Source organism: Danio aesculapii, chromosome 5, assembly GCF_903798145.1.
Source record: "Danio aesculapii chromosome 5, fDanAes4.1, whole genome shotgun sequence".
NCBI classification, from domain to species: Eukaryota; Metazoa; Chordata; class Actinopteri; order Cypriniformes; family Danionidae; genus Danio; species Danio aesculapii.
Window position 1 is genome coordinate 60,115,664 of NC_079439.1, and position 17,143 is coordinate 60,132,806.

General features: G+C 34.2%; 1 protein-coding gene across 1 annotated transcript in view; it reads right to left on the reverse strand.

The window, feature by feature from the left end:
• ppp2r1ba (protein phosphatase 2, regulatory subunit A, beta a) overlaps positions 1-17,143 on the reverse strand; it is a 28,854-nt gene that overhangs the window by 11,275 nt on the left and 436 nt on the right. The window contains exons 2-9 of the mRNA XM_056458574.1: positions 14,849-14,939; positions 13,503-13,603; positions 13,173-13,405; positions 10,296-10,443; positions 9,926-10,081; positions 5,855-5,969; positions 4,547-4,617; positions 579-713 (exon numbers count right to left, since the gene is read on the reverse strand). Of these exons, the coding sequence (XP_056314549.1) occupies positions 579-713; positions 4,547-4,617; positions 5,855-5,969; positions 9,926-10,081; positions 10,296-10,443; positions 13,173-13,405; positions 13,503-13,603; positions 14,849-14,939 (1,050 nt within the window). The remainder of the gene's footprint in view (positions 1-578; positions 714-4,546; positions 4,618-5,854; positions 5,970-9,925; positions 10,082-10,295; positions 10,444-13,172; positions 13,406-13,502; positions 13,604-14,848; positions 14,940-17,143) is intronic.

The window sequence follows — 17,143 nt, forward strand, 5'->3', positions numbered from 1 at the left end:
AGCATGCTGCACTATATGAATCTCTGCAAGCAGTCAGCAAAGATGTAAACCATTAAATGTAAGTGCATCGTATCACAATTCTCAGGCTGACAACTACATGATGCAAGTTTTTTTTTATACAAACAGAAAAAAAACAGTGCAAAAACTGACACAGAATATGAAACTGCTTCCTGTCATAAAAACGTGGATCGATTCAAGCTGCAGTCTAGGGGCTGGCTTTGTTCTATTTATTTCGTGCAGTCTGTGTGACTGACAGATGTTCAAAGACTTCTCCCAAGCAGCTTAAAGAAGAGCGATCGCAATACAGACAGCGAGCAGGCAACAAAAAGCCTCGGTAAATAAAGAGATGAGACGTGAGATAGTGTGCCACGCTCATCCATTCATCTCGCACTTCAATGCTTTCTGCTTTCCACTAAAAGGCTAGCATTAGCAATGCCTCACCTCGACAGGATCAAAGTGAGCAGTTGCACAGAAGTATCATCTGTGACTGGAACATGACGCAAATCACCTCAGCCAGACCTGTGTTGTCTCTCCCTCTCTCAATCACACGCGCGCACACACATAAACAGTAGGCTTACCTCATCTTTGAGCTGGGCCAAGAAAAGGGGAAGCAGGTGCTCAATGGTGTTGTCTTTGCCTAAGATGGTGGACAGGCCCATAATGACCGATGCCAGTGCAGACTTCACATGCTGATTAGTGTCTGAGACGAGTTCCTGTTGAGAGAGGAGCAAACAACAAGGTGAAATCACTGTATATGCTGCAAAACAGCACTTAAAAACTTGAAGGCAAAGCTGAAATTACACTGGTATTGAACACTGGAGATTTGGTATGCTGCTATAGACACCAGTGCATTGGTAAAAGCAGGAGGATCTTACAGTGGTAAATTTCCATGTAAAAGTTGTTCATATTTCAGCTATCAGTGAGGCAGGATTGTAATTTGCACTGACTGACTGTTTTGAGTCTGTTTTTAACAGAAGATGGTTATGAATGGTGTTTTTACTTTGTGTCTTCTGAATTTCTACGAAAAACAATTATAACACACCAGTTGCATATTATATACTAGGGCTGCACAATATTGGGAAAAAAACAACATTGCGTTATTTTATTTTTCTGCGATACATATTGCGATATGGAATATACTTTCACCTGATGAAATGAACGGCTCTATTTGGAAATAACTCATAATTTTAGCTTGATTGGGATGATTTTGTAGCTTAGTGCATCTGCATGAAATAAAATAAACCAAATCACTAGCATTGACAAATACAGTGGAGCAAAGAAACAAATGGTTTTTAACATATTTTATGGTTTTCTGAGAGCCTAGGAGGCAAAATAACAATAAACAAAATGTAAAATATCACTATAGTTAGGCCTGTCACAATAATCAATATATCGACTTATCGCACAACACATTGACATGACCTCAATCATTTTTGGTGATGCAATATCTATCACCCATGCACAAAAAAAAAAAAAAAAAAATTTTAGCTGATTGTGCAACATCTCTATCTCTATTGAAGGTGTCAGTGTCTGTATGGTTAAGAAAACCCTAATATTTACTATAAATTACTATAGTATAGGTTCATGTGGCTGTCTGACAACTGAAACTAGATCTGGTAGCAGATATCACAGCCTCGGTTACCTTTTTACCTTACACTTTTTTTGTTAACATTTATTATTATTTATTGAGGATATGCGTTTCCACATTCTGATTCCAATGCCTTATTATTAAACTGTTAAAATAACCATAGTTAAATTGAATAATCTTAAGAATAAAATATTAGGTGTTCTTTGTAATAGTGTACTTGCATTGTGATGATAATATATTGTCATTCTGGCATTATATAACGAGTGGCATAAAACGGTCTTAAAATGACGATAGCCCCTTTCACACAGTGATACCGGTAAATATCTGGAAAATTTCCAGAACAACTTTACTGGTAAATTTATTTTTTTTTAAAAGTGTTTAAACAGACAAGAACGTTCCGAAATTTTTCCGGAAAAGACCGTTCACACATCCATTCCAAAATACCAGTAAATTCTGACATCATTAACCAGAAATTAGCTCTTAACGGCTGCGCTTGTATTTGTAAACATTTGACTACATTACAAACTCAAACTGGCGCTCACCGTCTGCTTCATGTGCACACGCGTCAGAGCTTGAAGGTAAACAAACAGCAGTTTATCATAAGCATTTCATCGATTTTTTTTACACAGTTGACATTAAGGAACATAGATAAATGTGTCTGGAAAAATATTGAAAGGCTTCTATTTTCATAAATAGCACGGCTGTGAATGTGTCTGAATGTTCTGATTGGCTAAAGTAGACATCTCACGTGAACGCGCTCTTTCCGGCAATCTTCCATCTGCGTTCACACAGCGCAGGATTCCGACAAATTACCGGTAATGTTATAACTTCTCTTTCCAGAAAAATTGCCAGAACGAATTTACTGGTATTTTCAAAAAGAGCCTGTTCACACAAACAGACCTTTCCGGAAAATTGCCGTTAATTTTCCGGAAAGGTCTGTATATGTGAAAGGGGCTAATATTGATTATCGCAATATACTTTGGTGCAATATATCGTACAACAAAACATAAATATCATGACAGGCCTACTACAGCCTACATTGTTAAAATACAATTAATCTTTCTTAAAAGTTAAAAGCATTTATAATTTCTTCCCTGAATGTTTTAAACTGGCTTTGAAATGCTCACAGATCTTAAACGAATGCAAATGATAAACATGTTGGTTAACTTTAGTAAAATTTTGCAGTGAATCCACAAATCACGTATGTTTTCAACTGTGGAAAATCCCAACATTGCAGATCTTGTGATGTGACTATTGTGATATCAATGCTAAAAAAATAAGCATATATAAGTACACCCCTCACAAATCTAGCTTTTAAATTCTTATTTTTAATAGGAAGCTATACAATATTACATTTGTGCAGATACATTAGATTAGTCAGTACTAAAGCCAAATCTGGAGCTTATCTGGAACAAAATAACTTATGATAACGGTCCAAAAACTAGTACACCTAAATATCTTATAGAAAAATATTAAATACAATTTTTTTTTTTTTTTATTTTACAAAAGAGAAGAAACAATTAAAAATTTGGTTGAAATTTCGAAGGTTGTAATTTTTTTTCTTTTTGCAATATTTTGCTTGAATTTAATATCTTTCGATTTCTAAATATGACTAAAATATGATTATTTAAATAAATATATCCGTTTAATAAATCTGTTTTGTTTAAATACACCAAAATATATTGTCTTTATTCACTGAGAAAAGGATAAAAATATTCATTTTCAAAATGGGGTGTACTCAATTATGCTGAAAACTGTGTATTGTGCAGCCCTAATATATACATTAACATTAGATTCAAAAGTCAACAGCAAAAAAAAACTCAAAGTATGATGTAATATTCTCAAACATAATAACTTTATGCGATAGTTTAGAAAAAAAAAAAAAGAGAAATGTTGTGAGAGTTATACGTTTCTTTTTTCAAGATTAAAAATACTTCCAAAGCTGGATACATTTGTGTTTCTGAATGAACCTGTTTATCAAAGATTAAGGGAGCTGTCACCTGTTCGGTTTATGAGTGAATCAGCTATTTTGAATGAATCATTTAAATGAGTAACACATTGATCCAACAAAACTTGCCAAAGTGTCTGTTGCTGTTTGGCATCTGTTTGTCTCATTTGGTCTTTAGAATAAAATGGTAACATTTATACAAATCTTAAATTTGTTATATTTTACAGCATTACTATAAAAACTATAATTTTAACCAGGTAAAATGCATACTTGGTACAAGATACTTTTATACATAATGCTATATATAAACTACATAAATCAATAAACTACAATCACGAATCAAACAAATAGTGGAATCAGAAGACTTTACATTGCAGTACGATTACCTTGTGTACAGCAATGCAATACACTTAAATAATAACACTTGATGGAACATGAGTGTGAATCTACGGAAAGGCAGTAGAAACACTCATTGGTTTACTGTAAGTGATCCAGTTCAGAGAAGTGTTTTAATGTCACTGCAGCCAGTAGGTCAGAGTACAGACACAATGACACAGTGTTAATCTGATCTTGTTTAAGTCTTAGTCTCTTAGAGAACAGATGCTGACTCAGAGTTATCTGCCAGTAACTGATCCAGGATTGGAACTGCATGCTAATTAAATGGGATGAGATCTGGAACACCGACGAACAAGCCGTCAGTCTGATGTTGCCTTCACATTTGGTTCAATTTGCCAGAGTTTGACTAATAAATGTGATTAATAGTGGCTCGCTTCCACAATTTGGTGCAAGATGAATCGCACCCCAGACCACCCCTTTCAGGTGAACTACGATTCGCAGGTGCACGGCTAAGTTTAGAAGACTGTGTTCACATTAGCTAAACGAACCAAACTCTGTCAAATTAATCTGTGTGCGCACCAAAAGTACCCATATGAGGGCAAAATATGCCAGATAACAGAGATGTTGATGTGCAGAATGAGAGGGGAAAAAAACACAAAAAACTAAAAATTTACCTTAACACAGGGGAGAATGTGTGTCATGATAATAGTCTCTCTGCTGTCCTCTGGTAGGTTTTCGCAGAATTCTGAGGATCAGCAAAATAAACAATTAGGGTTATGTCACAATACAAACAATTCAACAGTTGATATACTATATTAAACATTTAATTCCATGACCTGGTACTGAGCATTATATTGATTAATTATTAATTAATTACTCTGCATTTTACACATGTTGATAAAATATCTCTTTAAATAAATAGATCAAATATAATTTATATATGATCAAGCTTGGCTATAAAAAAAATACATATATTATTTTATGTAGGGGTGCTCCGATTAGGATTTTTGCAGCCGATACCGGGTACCAATTCTGATGCTTCAAGCTTTATATTGCAAAAAGCACATTTTAGGAGATTTCTCCTTACCCAAGAGAATAAATTTAGGATGCTGCATATAATCCCTTAATCATGTCTCTTATAACCATTATAAGTATTTATTATAAGTTTATTATAAGTGTAAGTAATTATAAGACTAACAATGCAATTTGGAAACATCACAAATGATGGAAGAAAAATTTAACTTGTCTCAATCAAGAAAAAGTTTGGAGCGCACATTTGATGCTTAAGTTAAAATGCACACCTACAAATCTAATACTTCTATAATAAAAGGAAATAGGTCTATAAACTACTGTTTATTGTAATAAGTAAATTACAAGAAGTTATATTATTAAATATTCATGTTAAAAATATATTTTTTTTGCATCTAATATTTTCATCCATGTTTCGAAACTGCAATATTGTCAAAATCACAGAACTTTCAATTCTTATATGTAAAAAGGCCTAAATACACACAAGGTCATTGAAATATTTTGCTCAACTCTAACTAACACAAACACCTGTGATCAGTTTATGAGATCGGCCAGATCAGCAAGGACCGACTGAGTCATTAAATGTGATTATCGGCCGATGCTGATCAATCGAAGCCTCCCTAATTTTTATGTAGAGTCTACGGTGCCGCTAAAGTTTAACACACACATATCTCATTATGTTCTGAATACCATTCAATTTCAAGGATCTTTTTAAAAGTGAGGGGAACCAAATGTTTTCAAGGTTTTGCTTTCATTTAGTTTCACATACCTGTGTTTCACACAATTTGTAATAAAATGTGACTTGCACATCTTTCTTTGTGTTACCTTTTTTCTCAACAATGCAACTTATTTTCCAGAAAATACTGTAACTATGATTATTTAAATCTATTACCCAAATTAAAATCAGAGATGATCAGTTTTATGTGCGTGTATTCCAGGGCTGGCTCTCTCACCTTTGACTTTGTTTGCTGCAGCGGCACGGACCTCAGCTTCACAGTCTTTCAGAAGATTCTGGAAGGCTGGCACTAGGTCATTCTTTGTGATTTCTGGACCCACGGCCTTTTGCAGCTGTAAATTTACAGAGACAAGCATGTCACTTCATATTTATATTTTGCAGTTGCACTTCAGCATTTCCAGCAGACTGAAGGACAAAAAGACATTTCCGGTGCATGCGGGGATCCAGTCAGAGCTCTGTGCCTGAAATGCGATACATAATTCTAAAGGAAGAAAAAGCCAGCCTGTGCTTATTGTTTTTACACAGGCTTTTTCTAGGGATTTATATTACAGCGTTCTGCATTTCCTGTAAAATATCTGACATTTTGAGTGTCTCTGGATAATCCAAATTCATCCAGTGACATGACAAAATAATATGGAGGTAAAAAAAATGCATTTAGGTCAAGTTGCACAATAATAAATTGTGTGCATGAGAGTAGGATTATACTGAGTGGTAAACTGTTATGAGGTGCCATCCTGAAACCGTGGATCCAGCTGTTGAACCTTAGCACTGATACCCACCAGAAAACAGGTTTCCAGGAAGCTTATGTAATATTAGCAATTCAAAAAAGGGTTAAAAGTTCCACAAATACATATTATATAAATATATAAGTATATATATTTTTAGATATAAAAAAATAAGTGATAAACCACCACTTTTTAGTAATAGTAGAGCTTTGCCACTCCTAAATCAGCATTTATTGATTCACCACATTAGATTTAGTGTTTTGAATCAGCCTATTTAGTTTATGTCAGACTCACAAGTAAGTCTCAGAGAGCTGAAGATCATTTTTACAGGTCATTTTTTTGTCATTTTGACAGGATGGTCTACAGCACAGGTGGCAAACTCTGCACCTCTGCAAAGTTTAGTTCCAACCCTAATTAAACACTCCTGATCAAACTAATTAAGTGCTTTAGGTTTGTTTGACACCTACATATTAGAGTGTTGAAGCAGAGCTGGAACTAAACTCTGCACGGCTCCAGCCCCCCAGGAATTGAGTTTGACACCCCTGGTCTACAGCAAATAAAAACTGCTGACCACAGTGTTTGCCTGTTGCATCTGTAATTAACACAGAACCCCCATATTCACTTGAATGTTTTCAGATATGTTTGAAACACAATATTGTATAAAGTTTGGGCTCAGTAAGATTTCTTCTAGAAATTTAATTAATCCTCATTATTAACAGGGCTTGACGCTTACTTTTTTCAGAAGGATCACTTGCGCTCCTAAGCTGAAAAATTTAGGAGCACATTAAAGAATTTAAGGAGCACAATGAAAACGTATAAAATAGTGTTTTTGCCTAATAAATGTACACGAGGATATCCTTAAAAGCAAAGCAGTTTCAGTTATTTGAATACAATAAGCACAATCGGTTTTATTTGACTGTAACACCAGCTTAAATAGTGTTTAATAATTATTTATAATTTAAACTGTATGAGGTTAAGCTAGGGATCTCAGTCACAAAGCAGGACTGAGATCAATTTGCTCTAGGCCTCTCGAAACTGATCTGAATCAGTCTTCAGTTGGACATGCCTGGCCAGCTTCTTGTTGAATTTATCATCCAGTTTCGAGCTGAAAACATCTCTTTTACTGGCCAGAGAAAATAGGGAGTTAATAATAAATTATAAGTTATATCTATATATATAATAATTTACAATATTTGTTTTAATACTGGTTACATCAAAACTTCTGATTGTGATGATTTCTTTAAAATATTCATCAAAAAGTAAAGTTAGAGATAAAGAGACAAGGATTCAATTATAGCTTAATCTCTTAGAAATTAAACCTTGAACCTTGTTTTCATAAGATAGACAATGCATTATAGACATCCACCATTTCACTCAGAGTACTTTCATCACTGATAGGTAAAATCTGCTCTCTCTCTCTCTCCTGTAGTCTTGGTGCTGCTGACAGATTGAGACGCACCCGCCAAAGTTTGCGCATAAAGTAATGCAAAAACGCATACATTTAACGGCAGATATCGAAAGCAGAATTCCAGACATTTTAGGAGATTTAGAAATCCCGGCCCAATGCATTTTTAAATCCCAAAAAGAGCACATGGCCGTGTAAAAACATGATGTATTGTCACCCTAAATAATGAGCTGGGTCAGTCTATTTAGTAAAAGCCTTTTTTTTTTCTGCGTGTACTCGCACTCTTCTCAAAGCTACCGCGCTTCTGTAGGTCTGCGTAACACGCGAGTCTGTTGGTGAAGTTTTCTTAGTTTCTCGCTAATACAGAACCGGGTCGCCTAGGTAAAGTCTATGTGGGAAGCGCTGGTGTTGAATTGGGTCTTACACTTGATGCGCCATGATATACCATGCCCGAATTGTAAACATTTTCTATGAGCCTCGGCTCGCACATTGTGCGGCTCCACCGCTATTTGGTGTCTTTGCGTTGTTTAGTAACGTATACAAAACAATGTAAAGTCCGCCTGACGTGACGTAAATAAAGCAGTAGCGACTTGCTGCTGTTGATCGTGTCAGCGCATGCTACAGTCACAATAGATTTCCAACGTAATACACCATAACTTAGTGTGAAGAACATGTTATTTTATCGTGACCAAGTGAATTAAGTCAGTAAAAGCTAAAATTGTGCCACTAAACAAATTTCCCAGTTCGCACACATCTATTTTTTGTCGCAAATGCGAGCAGAATAGTCGCACTGCCGAGCCCTGATTAAGGTTACTCAAATTGATCAGATTCTGATGGTTTTCACAAAAATATTTTTGAAACAAATTTCTTCATCCATTACAATAAAAAGAACTGTTTCTGTTGCATTAAATCATTACATGTGACCCTGGACCACTTAAATCTTCTGTTGCATGGGTATATTTGTAAGAATAACCACTGTATTGGTCAAAATTATAAACCTTTCTTTCATGCCAAAATAAAAAAATTTAAATATAAATTTCCTTAGGATCTTCAATGAAGACATTGTACATTTTCTTATAAGAATATCAACAATCATTTTTTGAGTAATACGCACTGGACAACACGTTTGATTTATTTTCTTAATATTTAGATAATTTAAACCCTCCAATTCCTGATATTCACATAGTTATAGCTTGGTTATTATCTGGGCATTTAGTATGAAGGTTTGGTATGAAGCACTATAGTTTTATTAAAATGTGGTTGTTGAGGGCGCCTTGGAAGCAGTGCCAATAAGCTTATAGTGTAAGTTGACTTGCCCAACACGCATATGAAAGCGACACACATATGTTCATCAAGCATAGCGAGTAATGTAGCCATCCAACATCACAATTTGTAATGCTTCAATGTGTATTTGAATAATGATGGTTGGTTCCTTTACATGAAAGCTCAGATTTAATGATCAGAATTAGTTTTGTTGACGAAGTTTGAGGTTTACTGTATCATTATTATTCACACCTTAAAATTTGCTTTGATTGTTCAGCATTTTACCATTGCACACACTTTGTAACATTTTATCAAGTTTAAGAGTCACTTTAACACTTGTGTTTATTTTATTATAGATAGATGAGATATTTTGTTCAAATATTTTTGTTATTGACTATTAAAACTATTTGCCTTAGTAATGTTGGTAAATATTCCTAAATGGATTGTTAAAAAATATTCAATAATTATCAATACCGAATGATATGAAACATAATATGGTGATAATTTTTTTTGCAATATCGCCCAACCCTAGTTTTATATATATATCTCAAGCCAAATTTTGTCCTACGTGTCACATATCAGATTAATTTCTGATAAACTGTAACACTGAAGAATGTAATTTTCCTATGACGGCATAGTAGCCATTTCAGCAGCTATTATTAAATTATGCTATGATTTTTATTTTTTAAAAATTATATTTAAAAATTTTAGATTTTATAATTTCAGCTTTTAGAGATTTTAAGCATATTTTCTACCAAATACAAACTTCTGAATGGTAATCTGATTATTTGGTATATTTATGAAAAACTTGTGGAAGACCTCAGGCAAACAAGGACAAACACTGGGATTTCCCAGTAAAATGTCACATAATAAACATGATTTGCTTTTCACTTACATCTGAGAATTTGTCAGCAACCATGTAGCGAACCCTCCAGGACTTGTCTTCTGCTGCCTGGCGCAGAGTGGGCATCACCAGAGCTTCCAGATCCTCTTGAGGCAACAGAGTGGCAATGCTGACGCCAGCCTCCACAGCCAGGAGACGAACTGAGTCCTACAGTGATGTAAATGTTTGCATTCAGATGTCAGTAGAAAACACACTGATATTTACCATACCGCTCTCTTGCCATCCTGAGTTACATAAACACAGTGGAAGCCTTTCAAGGCTTCAATGGTCATGCAAATGTGTGCTCAAAGCTTTCAGATGCGGTTTGAGTAATGACGGAATTAAATTCTGTATATTTTAGAGAGTATTACTGAAACCAGACCTGTTCATCAGATGCCAACGCAGTGAAGAGAGAAATTATGTCACTCTTGACATACTCCAGCTCCAACACTTTGGCAAATTCACCCAGTTTGGAAGCGGCTGCACGGCGAACCATGGGAGTGTCATCAGAACACAAGGTGCGGAAGTGCCTGAGGAAAAAATGGTACGTGTTAACTAGTTGTCATTAAAATGAAAAAGACAACCATGTAGTGACACTTTAAATTTCCATTTTGTTCATTTAAACATCAACACTCCGTAACTATAAATTACAGTTAACCCAACTGGCTATTTACAGTAAATAAATCACCATAATAAACTGCCAATTTTATCAACGAAGACAGCTTTAACAAAGAGAAATTCGACAGGTCTGCTGCATCTAACAAAAGAACAGCAAAGCGCAGTGGATCATAACAACAATTAATGTTGGTTGTCATCTTTTTGGTTACCTTTTAGTCTCGTTTTTTTCCATCAATCATATTAAAATAAAAATAAGCAGATCAGAGCGTGCCATTCACGGTGTTCATCCACAGTACTAGCACAGCAGACCTGTCTCGTCTCTTTGGTTTTAAACTATAAGCAACAAACCTTTTGGTCCCTTAGATTTCCGCAGATCATCGAGTCCATTAAGTACTTGTGTTAATGTGTGTAAATTTATATTTATTCAATTTTACATTAATTTCAGTATTATTATTGACTAACAGAATTTATGATTTATTTACAATACAGTTTGTAAAGTAATATTTTTCTAGATATATTAAATGAGAGACTTGCTTTGTTTACCAAATAAGTGGATCTAATTGGATTTGCATTAAACAAAAGCTTAAAACGTATTTTTTTAAATTCATATATTAAGTTTTCATTTACAATAAAATTAAAAAATCATTTCGCATAAACCTGCAGATTTTTTTTTTCACAAAATTCTGCGCAGAAAGAGCAAAAAACGTCTGCAGATTCTGCTTGGCCTTAGCAATAACCCACGAAAAAGGACAGACTTGAGCAAGATTTTGATTAACTTTATAGGCCCAGTAAAAATCTGTGTCGTACTCTGCTTATAGCATTTTTCATTTGTGTGTGGTAAAACCGTGCCATGAAATGGTATTCTATGTTGATGATGAAGTATGCATTACTTTTGTACTAAATATATTTTTATTGTAACATAGTAGTATGTAGCAATAAATGATCAGTCTTGACTGCATTCATTTTACACTAAAATTAGCATGAGCTAATGTTGCAGTGCTAATGAAATAATGTTGACAATGCATTTGTTTTGCACTAAGATTAGTCCTTGGTAGGGCCAGACAGAATCTGCAGACATTTTTTTGCCATTTCTGCTAAGAATTTTGTTTAAAAAAAATTGTGTGGATTTATGCGAAATTATTTTGCAAGTATCATAACAAAAAATGTAATACATGAAACTAAAAAATATAGGTTTTTAACTTTTATTTAATGATTACGATGCAAATCCATCTAGATCCACTTATTTAGTAAACAAAGCAAGTCTATCATGTAATACATCTGCTAAAAGACAGAACATTTTTATTTTTACAAACTGTATTATAAATAAATTAAATTAACACTTTTATATTAGTCAATATTATAAATTAAATAAATAGAAATTCACACACATTTGCACAAGAAAATAGACTAAGTAAAAATCTGTGGATTTCTGTGCATGTGTTATGAGCTGTCAAACAGCATGTCTATATATTTTTCCTGCAAATAAACAGAAAATTGTGGTGCATCTTGAGTTTTATTGACGACATTACCAGCGACAAGTCGACGTTGACTCTACTTAATAACAAACGTCGACTTCAATAATCTAAAATCGCTTAGGGTGCACGATATTGGGAAAATCTGATATTGCAATATTTAGCCTTTCTGCAATATACATTGCTGTATGAATACAATTTCACCAGATGCTTGAGTTGCTCTATTTGTGAAAAAATCTTGAATTTAGATTGATTGGGTTGATTTAGTGAGTGTGGATCATGCATCAATAAACAAATCGCAAGCAAGAAAAATTACAATAGAGTAAAGAAAAAAAGTAAAAGACCATTTCCGGAGAGTCAAACAGTATTCAGGTACAGAAACTAATTAATGAAGTGTAAAAACAACACTGTAGTCTTTATTGTAGTAAATGAATAAAATTACTCTTCATTAAAGTTACAAATGCTGTACATTTTTGTGCCCAAATGCTTTAAACTCTTTTTGAAAAGCCTTTAAAACATATACAAATAATACTACTCTACTATGGTTATACTAGCAATGACTCCACAAATCTCATTAATTCTCAATTGTTGATTAACTATAATCCAAACTCAACATTACATATCCTGTGATGTGACTATTGCTAACACACACACTGAGATATCGGTGCTGAAATGATATATTGTGCAGCCCTAATATATAATATATTATTATTAAGTTAACTCAACTTCAATTATACTAATTGTAGAAAGTACGAGCCAATAAAATAATTACATTTTATTGAGTCAATTATTATTGAATGTGAACATGTTTAGAGGCGCCATATAACCATGACAGCACAGTAGCAACATCACAAAAAGCAGAAAAAAAACACAAGGATACAGCAAGCTTTGATTGAGCTTGGGTCGACCATGGTTTATTGCTGCACCCTGTCATTGTATCATGATGTTGTGTGTTTGAATGAAAATGCTTGCATTATTATTGTTATTATTGTTCCCTGGCAAGAACACATATTGTGAAAGGACCTTAAAGTCTCTAAATAAAATATGTGCACCCATAAAGATTTTATAATACTCCTTTTGGTTTTAAGGTTGACAATTGTATTAGCTTGATGTGAACAGTCATGTATGAAATGCATCAACACTCCTTAAAAATATGTGTAAAAACTTACTGGCGGATCTCAGCCTTGACTGTACTGGAAACTCGGGGGTAGCAGACGCTAAAGAGACCACAGGCAGAGGTACGTGACGTGAACCAGTCACCACTGGCTAAACGCTTCACCAGAGGCTCAAAGTGCACTTCCAGGTCCACTGGAGAATGCTCATGGGAGATCTTCCGCAGGGACTCCACTGCCTTGTCCCGCACCACTGTCTCTTCAACTGTAGCCAGACTCTCCAAAGGGGGCTGAAAATAACCACAAATTAAGTTTACAAATTCCCTATAAATCCAGAATAATCTATTTTAATCTATGTTAAGCCTTAAATGAAGTTAAAATTCTTACAAGGAGACAATGCACATATTCTGGCCCTCCAACCAGCATTGTGAAGTTACCCAATTGTTCAGCAAGGGCAAGCAGAACTTCATCTTCATCATATATGGTATCTGATCAAAAAAACAAGCAAAAGAAGCTTTAATGAGTAAAATAAATTCTATAGGGATGCACCGATATGGATTACTTGGCCGATATTGATAACTGATAACGCTTAAGATTTGGAGGCCGATAACCAATATATTAGCCGATAAATATAAATATTTCAAAATGTTTTATTTTTATACAGTGAACAACTGATTTTATTTTAAAAACTTCATAAAAGTTTGATCTGATCTTATGAACTGGATTGCCTACTCAAAGCAACAAAGCAATAATTTCAAAATTGCAAGGTAATTACATGGACCTTTCTTCACAATTTCACATAAATCAGCATGCCAAAAATATATTTTTTTAATTCTTTTTTTATATTTATTTTTTCATATTGTTTTTTTTTTTTAATTAACATGCAACTTGACTGTTGCATAAAAATACGTAAATAGGTTAAATAACAAAATGTAATTTTATTTAAATTTAATTAAACAAGTAAAATAAATATATTTTAAATAAAATATAAATGAAAGAACTAAGATCTGAAACAAGCTCAAATGTTGTTGAATAAAACATGGTACAGTAATGTATTTATGTAGAAATATGTAATGTCTAAAAAAGCATTTTGAGAGGTGTTTTGACAGTTCAGACCCACTGTACAAGTGAAAAGCTAAATACAGTTTTACTTTAGAAATTGCTGCATAAATTTGTCCCATTTGCCGTTTTAGATTCTTTTGAACACATATAAGTGCTGCTTGTCAATCAGACAACGCTTCGTTCTTGCTGTCAAATGCGGGAAAATGATCTATAAAAAGATTTATGATAAACCGCTGTGAGTTTGAACCTTTAACCTTTGTGAACCTCCACAAAGCGGAGTCAGTTTTGTCCTCGGAGTCAAATTTTGAGCACAGATGACAAACAGATCTACAGTGATAAGGATTATGGTAACTTACCGAGTTACAAATGCACAGCAATACCACACAAAGAAAGGACGGACTATGCAGGAATAAACAATTTGAGGTAAGTTTCTTTATAGTGCACTGGACAAGTCTAAACCCATGCATGCTCAAGGCAGGCAATTCTGTACAATTAAGTAATCGGCTTAAAGATATCGGCCTAATTTGGATATCGAACCGATAACGATAACATTAAAAATACCATTTATCAGCCGATAATGATATGGCCACCAATATATAGTGCATCCCTAAAATCTTACAATTAAAAACAAAGTGTTGTTGTTATTGGAGAGAGGACAAAAAAACACATACCTGTGAGGAAAGGTAGAAGTTCAGTACGTGTCCTTTCAACCCCCAGAGCTAAGGCAATGGTAGAGAGTTTCTTGATGCTGTTCAATCGTAACTACAGAAAGAAAATATCAGAAAACTGTAAGAAGACACTGTAAACATGTTACACCAGTGTTTCTCAACTAGAGGATCACAACTTAAAATTGTCTCAAAAAAGTCATTAAATTACCAATTAATCTAATCCTAACAGAGAATTATGATTAAAGAAAAATTCTAATTGTTTTAATCTGGGTTCCCACTCTTTCATGATCAATTTGAAGAACTTTCATTGACTTTAAGGCCCCGTTTACATTAATACGTTTTAGTTTTAAAACGCATAAGTTTTGCTATGGTTACAGCTTCCCTCCACACTACCCCAGAGTTTTTGAGCCCAGAAAACGGAGGTTTTTAAAAACGCTGAAGCCGTTTTCATTTGAAAACACTGCTGCTGCGTGTCAGTGTGGATAGGGGAAAATGGAGACATCTGAAAACAGAGGCATAGCTGCAGACATTCGACTATCTGGGGCTTTTTGCTCAATTTTAGGCTAGTGCACAAAGTTCAGTCTTGCATCCTTTCCTTAAGTTCAGACTTTGCAAGCTTGATATGGAAAACAAGCTCCCGGGGCCACAAGTAAATCTTCAAAGGGAACAGTGTACTTTATAACTTCATTCACATCACCCCGGCTACGTTGTTTCACTTTCTTAACAATAAAATGAAAACATGATTTAAGGAACTGCTTACTTTCAGACACCCAAAATGTTGAGGCGTCGTGTAGCTACATATATGACCGTCATCTTCACTGTATGCATATTTATAACAAAATGGAGCCTATAACATAACTGCCTCCTTGCATTTTCTACAAAAAATAATAAACATACCCTGTCCCTTTTGCTGAATATCAGTTTTAATAATCAATAATGGCCATTATAAAAGTATAATGTACAATAATTTTATTCAATAAAGGCAAGCAATCAATCAAACGTGCAGAATCAGTGTACGCGTTCACATATATTAACTTATCTTTGCACTCAAAAGACAGAAGAGTCATTAGAGGCTGGATGAATTAAATATCACGTTTAACAACTATATTGAGATGAAATCCACTGAAGATCATTGGCGAACAGTCCAACGTGCGCTGCTCTCATCTGGGGAGGTGCCCGCAGAGCACCCGCTGACTGCCTGGAGCTCATACACACGCATACGCTGCAGCGCACGGCAGAGTGTGTATGTGGTCACGTGATGTGTGTTTTCAGAGATGTAGTGTGAACAGAGAGCAGTTCAGAAACCCTGGGTGAAACGGCAGTGTGGACGTGGATCGTTTTCGTTCTAAAACTCTGTTTTAAAACTAAAACGTATTAGTGTAAACGAGGCCTAAATCACTAATAATTTTAAATCAAGCACCTTTGTAATTCACACCTCCAGCATATGTAGTGCAATGAAAGTCCTTATTGTAATTAACATTTTACTTACATTTAATTTTTATATTTAAATGTCAGTAATGATGTTTTGAAAGTGTCATTTTCAAAAGTGTAGACCATTTTAAACAGTCATGTTTAAAGAACATTGATAAAAAAAAAGTAGAATTTAGATATGATAATATTAAAATGTAGTTTCTGAAATATTGATAATATGTGCATTACTTGTCATAGTTCTTGTATAAATTAAATTAGTAAGATATAAATTTAAGGTTTTTAAATAAAGAAATTATTCCTTTGTTTTCGAAAGCAGCACAGTACAATTGTTGAAATAACACCATAAACTTTCAATTGAAGCACTTTTAAGAACCCATGTTTGTTTACAACTACTTTCCAGGTCTTTAATTCATATATGTCTCAAATTCAAGTACTTTCAAGAAGCATTGGAATCCTGTTCAATCCATTGAAATGAAAAGGGCTAAACCATTATTTTCCCCCTATATTTCAGTCATTATTTGCATCACAATGCTGTAACGTTACCCTTAAAATGAGCTCACCTATGGTTACAGTATCCATTATCATTAAAAATAAAGCATAAACACTATATTAGTTGATTATAAGTAAATATGAATCAACGAAAAAGTTAATAGATTTGGTATATCATATCTGTCAATCAATAATCAACTATATTATGTCAACTGTATTCTCGTCTCTACGGTTGTTTGCTGAGATCAAATGGCAAAATGAGTACTTCTGCATTTAATGTGCTCAATTCAACAGTCATAACATAACAGTTATTCTCGAAGTTTATGATTTAAATGTTATTTAGAGTCAGTGACATAGCAGGTAAATCACAGACAAGCT